The 7,312-nt window shown below is 58.4% G+C and overlaps 2 protein-coding genes across 2 annotated transcripts; both read left to right on the forward strand.

The window, feature by feature from the left end:
• The first annotated feature begins 4,147 nt into the window (after positions 1 to 4,147).
• On the forward strand, positions 4,148 to 5,863 carry LOC128882250 (translation initiation factor IF-2-like). The gene has a single exon (XM_054133835.1). It carries the CDS (start codon positions 4,148 to 4,150, stop codon positions 5,861 to 5,863), a length of 1,716 nt encoding a protein of 571 aa, XP_053989810.1.
• Positions 5,864 to 5,868: 5 nt separating this feature from the next.
• LOC128882251 (uncharacterized) lies at positions 5,869 to 6,429 on the forward strand. Its single transcript, XM_054133836.1, has one exon. The coding sequence runs from the start codon at positions 5,869 to 5,871 to the stop codon at positions 6,427 to 6,429; it is 561 nt and encodes a 186-aa protein (XP_053989811.1).
• Positions 6,430 to 7,312: the final 883 nt, after the last annotated feature.

A 7,312-nucleotide genomic window follows, 5' to 3' on the forward strand; every position in this document is an offset into this window, starting at 1 on the left:
GGTGTAATTCCCAAAAATATATATATATACGTTCCCAGGAAAACATACGAAAATAGCGATACGGAATATGAGGGGATTATGAAAATCTGCAGGCAGTGACATCATAGTAGGAGCATATCATGTGACAAAAACATGTGACAAAATCACGTGACCTAGAGTATAAAAATCGTACTGCAGATTGAACTGCATTCAAACCGTTCTGTAGTGACCCTCAGCGAAGAAGTGAGTGCAACCATGGAAGAACTCTTGGAAATGGAAAGTCGATTGTGGGACCAGGCCGATCGATTGACTTCGCAAGAAGAATACCTCGCATGGGAAAAACGATGCAACGAGTGCCTGGAGTCGCTGGAAGAATATAGTCGAGCAAAACACCCTCGATTATCGATCGGTGTTCAACAATCGTTGATCGCTCGTATCGCGAGTCTCGATAGTCTAAAGTATTCGTTGCGCAGACGTTTCCTATACTAAGGTGCCGGCCATTCAAGCACTGGACTCTTGTGGCGTGAAATAGACACTGCGTTCGAGAGCCGCGTATTAACCGGCGCTGTTTTGAATTCGCACTACATCGAACCGCGTAACTTTCTTCAGGATGCGAGAGACGTTGTGCTCAAGCATATACGGGGTGCATTGGTGAAACATAAGACACTAAAAGTAAATACCGCGTTTAATGGAGAGTTTGTAGCGGGTGATAAACGCTCGAACAAAACTATCAGCACAAAGAACTGTGAAATCTATGGCGAGATCAATCTCGAAGAGTGGTACGAGCAACGCGTCGTCGAACCCACCCTAGCATCACTGGAAGAATTTCAAGAACGGGATAGAGGATGGGCGCTGTCGCGTATACTCAATTTAATTGTTAACGTGAATAAATATATGGCGCTGCATGCTGTAATCAACGTATGCTCGAATGACAATGCATGTTTCGCGTGGTCAGAGGTGGCTGCTCTGCATCCAGTCGAAAATCACGTATATCGGACATCGGCATATCCTCATTATTCAACGGTGTTGAATATCCAGGATATCGAATTTCCAATGACATTCAACCAATTTAAAAAGTTTGAACACGCCAACAGCATCTCCATCAACGTCTACACCACTGAAAAAAAGAAGGTTCTACCGATACGGCTCGCCACACGGAAGATGGAGAGACATGTCAATTTGCTGTATTTAGAAGGAGCAAACGGCGTGGGACATTTCGCGTGGATCAAAAACTTGTCTCGCCTCGTGAGCTCACAATTGAGTAAACATAAACGCAGAAAATACTTTTGCGATAGGTATGTATATAATAATTCTTTTTTCTTTTTAAATATGTTATATTTGAAAAAAAATTTATGTCTTTTTATTGCAGATGCTTGCACTACTTTAGTTCGAGTGAGAAGCTGGAAGCTCACACCGTGGATTGCGAGAAGATGAACGAATGCGCAATCGTATTACCAGATGATGAAAGCAAGTGGCTCAGGTTCGACAACTACATCCGGAAAGAGCGACTTCCATTTGTGGTGTACGCCGACCTCGAGTGCATTTTGAAGAAAACTGATCCACGTACCAGCATCATAAAATATTTAGTATTGCATATTATGTTCAATGCGCGTACGATTCGTCCTTGTCGGTGTACCAGTGTCGTTGTGATGCGAATTGTGTTTCCTGGTTCGTCGAAGAATTAAAGAATTTGGCACATTTTGTTAAATCAATTTTATCAAATAACATACAAATGGATGATTTAACGAGCGAACAGCAGGAGGCATTTCGCAACGCGACGCATTGTCACATTTGCGAAAAACCGTTTGGAGAAAATGATACGAAGGTTCGCCATCATTGCCATCTAACCGGTCGGTACAGAGGTCCCGCGCACTCCAATTGTAATCTAAATTATAAAAACTCTTTTTGCATTCCCATAGTTTTTCATAATTTGTCCGGTTACGATTCGCATTTTATTATCGAAGAAATAGCTACAGCTTTCGAGGGTGTCGTCAGTGTATTGTCGATAACAAAAGAAAAATACATCTCGTTCACAAAAAGTGTCAAGGATCCAAATGGACCGTCGCGAAATTGTATAAAATTGAGATTCATCGATTCATACAAATTCTTGAGTACCAGTCTCGATAAATTAGCGTCTTTCTTAGATAAAAGCAAATTAAGAATTTTATGAACCGAGTTTCAAAATTTGTCTACCGAAGATTTCGAATTATTGACGCGAAAGGGTATTTTTCCGTACGAGTACATTGACTGTGCCGAAAAGTTGGAACAATCATGTTTGCCATCGCGCGAATCATTTTACAGTTCCTTGACGAGTGATACAGTATCGGAGAGCGAGTACGCGCACGCCGAGAACGTGTGGACACGGTTTTCCATTCAAACGCTGGGCGAGTATAGCGATTTGTATTTTCGTGAAAGCTGTATAACAAGTACTTGATGTATTTTGATGTGAATAATCTGTATGGGTGGGCAATGTGTCAACCATTGGCATATGCAGATTTTCGATGGGTCGACAACGTTGCAAACTTTGACGTGTCTTCGATTGCTGCCGATTCGCCCACGGGTTATATGCTAGAGGTTGATCTAGAATATCCGGAACGATTGCACGACATTCACGCGGACCTGCCGTTCTGTCCCACACGTGCCAAACCACCTGGCAAAAGAGAGGACAAGCTGCTCGCAACTCTACACGATAAGTAGCGCTACGTAATCAGCCTCATTGTCAGTGTAAATGTTGTTATCCGGAGTTTTCTTGAATATCAGTTCATAAAGGCCGTGTGTCCCCGAATATCGTATGCCATCGATAATTATGTTATCCGCATTGTCCACGTCAACATGTTTGTTACCGAGCATCAGTCCACCATTGGTGAGATAAACACCGTACACGTAATCCATACCAACGTCTACGTCGCCGCGTAATACAGGTGTGATGTATTTTTGACTCAGTGGACCTAGATGATTACGTACCGTTTCTTCGCCTTCCGGCGTTTGCAATTGGCTTCGACCAGATGTCGAGAAATAACTGTCAAAAACATCTTCGTTTGCTAAGCGATTTGTTGTTGTTATTGTTGTTGTTGGTACTGTCTTAATCGGTGTAGAGGTCGGAGTAGAGGCTATCAGGTTCATGGGAGCATGAGGCTGGACGCACGCTTTCCTGGCACTGGGGCAGTTGAACGAGGTCACCATGCCTCTTCCACAAACCTCCAGGTCGGTTCAAAAACCACGACCTAGCTGATATTCCCTTACACCAGGGTGGCGCTTCGGCGTCCTCCTGGGCGGGGAATTTCGGCGAAATCGGCGGGCTGCGTCCGGTCAAGTCCACTCACCGCACCTCCTCGTGATGCTCCTGGGTCTCCGCTTCAGGAGTCGGCGCTCGCTTGCGAGAACCGACTTGATGGATGCGGAGGGCGAACGCGGTGAGCTGGCATCTGGCGGATCCTCTGTTGACAACATGGCAAGTTTGGAGGCATGGGTACGGCGCCCACCCGCAATGGGGTGCTTTGAAAATGAACATGGACAACCGAGGATTAAGCGTTTACGGTGCAGAGGGCGTCGGATTCCTCAGTACCGGCGCGGTGAGGAGTAGTCGACCAGGCTCCCCCGCGTCGTTATCTTACGACTGGGAGAACCCCGGGGTGGACCACCAGGCCCCCGGGTTCAGCAATGCGCCTGGTGAAGAGACGTCTGTAGCGGGGACCTCCTCCGCTGCGGCGTCTTCCGGCGTCAGGGTGCGCGAGGACGTGCTTCTCGCGCAGCCCGTCGTCCGGTTGGAGAGGGTGGAGGGGCGGGAGCTCCGCTCCGGCCGCCTCCTGGCGGCTGCAGACGCGTCCGGCACCGGCGCTGACTCCGACGGGTCAGACAGCTCGGTGTGGTCGGCGCGCTCCCTGCAGTCGCCGCTAAGGAGGGAGCGAGGTCGACCCCCTACTGCTGGGGATTGTGTCGGCCTCGCCGACGCTAAGCGAAAGCCTAGCGAGAAGGAGCAGCGCCTGGCGATGGACGTCGCGGACCATTTAGTGTCCTCCGTCCGAATCTCCAGGTCCTGTAAGCCCCTCAAGGGCGAAGAGGAGCTGGCGGCGGAGATGCGCCACGCGCCGAACTGGGCTCTCGGATTTTCGAGAGCTCGGAGGCGGTCCTGAGGGTTGCGAAATGCTCCAACAACCTTCACGGGCCGATGGTGCGCCAGCTGCGGATTGCAGCGGCCACCATCAGACACGCTGCCGTCGAACAGGCGAAGCGTGTCAAGACCTCGGCCCGGGAGGTGGAGCTGGAGCGGACGGTCGCCGAGCTCAGGGCCCGCGTGACCGAGCTGGAAGCCCGGCTTGCGCGAGGCCCGGTCGCGCCTGCCGCGGTGCCGCCGCCTGTCGATCCGGCGGTATCGGTGCCGGTGCCCCCTTCGCGGCCGAGTGCGTCCTCGACGGCGAGGTCGAGTCGGCCTGCTGCCTCGAGGCCTGCGCCCGCCGGTCCGTCGCGGAAGCCTGCGATGGGCGGCGCGACCCTCGCGCCGGGCGTGGACGTCGAGGGCCTCATCCGTCGCCCCTGCGGCGAGATGGAGGTGCGCCTCGCGGCGCGCCTGGGGGCGGTCTCGCTGGTGGCCGCCGCGAGCGGGGCTCCGCAGCGGGTGCCGCGGGCCACGCCGCGCCCTCCTGCGGGTCCCTCCCAGCCTGGCCGCTCGGCGGTGGGGAGCCGCCCCGCGACAGACAGCGGGGAGCCCGCGAAAAAGAAGAGAGGCAGGAAGAGTAGCGGGAAGAAGCAAGCGGGTGGCGCCGCTGCCCATCCTGCTCCGGCCTTGCCGGGCCGAGACCGGCCCCGTGCCGCGCCTGCCCCGGCTGCGTCCCGGGCGAGGCCTACGCCTGCGCCTGTCGCGCCCTCCCTGACCCGTCCGGCACCTGAGACATGGTCGAAGGTGCTCGGACGCAAGGAGAGGCGTGCGGAGGCGGCACGCTCTCGCACTCGCGGGGCGTGGCCGGCTGGAGCTCCGGCCGGGCCGCGGGTTCGTCCGGCGCGTGTGCCGAAGACGGCGGCGGTATCCCTCACGGTCGCCCCGGGCAGCGCCATGACCTACTCAGAGGTCATGACAAAGGCGGTCGCTGGCGTGCGGTTACGGGATGTCGGGGTAACCGGCATCCGGTACCGCAAGGGGCAGACCGGGTCCTCCATTTTGGAGATCCCGGGCCCGGACAGCGCTGCCGGGGCGGACCGCCTGGCTGGTCGCCTGGCGGAGCTGTTCGCCAGCACGGACGTGAGGGTGTCCAGGCCGATTAAATCCGCCGAGGCGCGGGTTAGCGGCCTGGACGAATCCGTCACGGCCGACGGCGTGGCGGCGGCAGTTGCCGCGGTAACCGGGTGCCCGGTGGACAGGGTCCAAACCGGCATCATCCGGCGTTCTGGGTCCGGGCTGGGCACCGTCTGGCTCCGCTGCCCGGCGGCTGCCATGAGGGCCCTCCTGGCGGCTGGCCGCCTGCTCGTCGACTGGTCGTCCGCCCGAGTGGAGGCCTTGCCCGCGCGAGCCCTCCGATGCTTCAGGTGCCTGGAGCTCGGGCACGTGCGGCAGAAATGCCCCCTCGAGGCGGACCGCGGGGACCGGTACTACAGGTGCGCCGGTGCGGGCCACCGGGCACGTGAGTGCACGGCGCCCATGCGATGCCCGGTCTGTGCTGACCTGGGCAGGCCAGCCGACCACCGGCTTGGGGCCAAAAAATGTGCCCCTCCACCGCCAAAGCAGGGGAGGAAGGCTCGCGTGACGACCCCGAGTTCGGGCGAATCTATGCCGGTCAATCGACCGGCGGCAGATGCGCCGGCGCTGGCGCCGGCTGAGGCGCTGCGGGCGAGATCGCCCGCTGCGATGGAGGGAGGATCCGGCATGGAGGAGGCCATGGACATGGCCTAAAGTTCATGGCCCCGGTCCGGATCCTCCAAGCCAACCTCAACCACTCGGCCAGGGCGCAGGACTTATTTATCCACTGCCTGGTCGAGTTAGGTGTGGGGTTGGCGGTCGCCGCGGAGCCATACCGCGTCGCCGACCGCTCGAACTGGGTGGCCGACGCGTTGGGATCCGTGGTGATAGTGGGCAGCGACACCGCGGCCCTCCGCGTGTTCGCCCGCGGCGACGGGTTCGTCGGGGCGGAGTGCGGCGGCCTGGCCCTGATCGGGGTCTACGCCCCTCCGAGTGCCCCCCTCGCGGCGTTCGAGTGGCTGCTGGACGGGATCCGGGACGCATTGTCCCGCTCTCCAGTAGCCCGAACGCTCGTGCTGGGCGACTTCAACGCCAAGTCCACGGCTTGGGGTGGCCCGCCAACGGACGCGAGGGGTCGGGCGGTGCTGGAGTGGGCGGCGAGCGCGGACCTCCGGCTGCTTAACCGGGGGTCCGTGAGCACGTGCGTGCGGTGGCAGGGCGAGTCGATCGTCGACTTGTCGTGGGCGACGCCTGCCGCCTCGCGTCTCGTGGGGGGGTAGCGGAGGAGGTGGAGTCCCTTAATGACCACCTCTACATCCTTATGGATGTCTCCGCTGCCCCTCAGTACCATCCCGCTCGCGGACCCGCGCCGGGCCGACCGCCGCGCAGATGGGCGCTGAAGCGCTTGGAGAAGGACGCCCTGATGGCGGCCGCCCTCGCCGCGTTCTGGCCGGATGCCCCGGCTGGACCGGTCGCGGACGTCGATCGGGAAGCTGACTGGTTTCGGGAGTCATTGACGACGGCGTGCGACGCCGCCATGCCCCGAGCCAAGAAGCTACCGAGGCGGGCCGCATACTGGTGGAGCGACGAGATTGCCGCGTTGCGTGCTACATGCAGCGCGGCGCGACGTCGCTTCACGAGGGCCCGCCGGAGACGGAACCGCGACCCAGCGAGGGAGGCGGCGCTGTATGAGGTCTACCGAGAGGCCACGGTGGACCTCCAGCGAGCCATCAGGAGGGCCAAGGCGAGCGCCTGGGGAGAGCTCCTCGGGACTCTGGACAAGGATCCATGGGGGCGGCCCTACCGCATTGTGCTGGGCCGCATGCGCCCGGCCGCCCCCTTGTCACGGAGTCCCTCGACCCCCCCGTTCTGGAGCGTGTCGTGGATACCCTCTTTCCCGTAGATCCGGAGGAGGGTCCGCGGCCGCTCCTGCCGGCGGAGGCCAGTAACTGGTCTGCCGGCTTGGGGGTCACCGAGGGGGAGCTCGGGATGGCCGTCGGGCGAATGGTGGCCAGGAATACGTCACCAGGGCCCGACGGCATCCCTGGGCGGGCGCCCGCTTTGGCGCTGCGCGTCTTGGGTCCCCGGCTCAGGCGGCTGTTCGACGGCTGCCTAGAGTCGGGGCGGGTTCCGCTGGCCTGGAAGCAGGCCCGGATGGTCCTT

The sequence above is a fragment of the Hylaeus volcanicus genome, unplaced genomic scaffold, assembly GCF_026283585.1.
Source record: "Hylaeus volcanicus isolate JK05 unplaced genomic scaffold, UHH_iyHylVolc1.0_haploid 8142, whole genome shotgun sequence".
Taxonomy (NCBI): domain Eukaryota; kingdom Metazoa; phylum Arthropoda; class Insecta; order Hymenoptera; family Colletidae; genus Hylaeus; species Hylaeus volcanicus.

What these genes read in the sequence shown, in the direction of transcription:
- LOC128882250 (XM_054133835.1), top strand. Translation starts at nt 4,148, where the DNA reads ATGGTGCGCCAGCTGCGGATTGCAGCGGCCACCATCAGACACGCTGCC.
- LOC128882251 (XM_054133836.1), top strand. Translation starts at nt 5,869, where the DNA reads ATGGCCCCGGTCCGGATCCTCCAAGCCAACCTCAACCACTCGGCCAGG.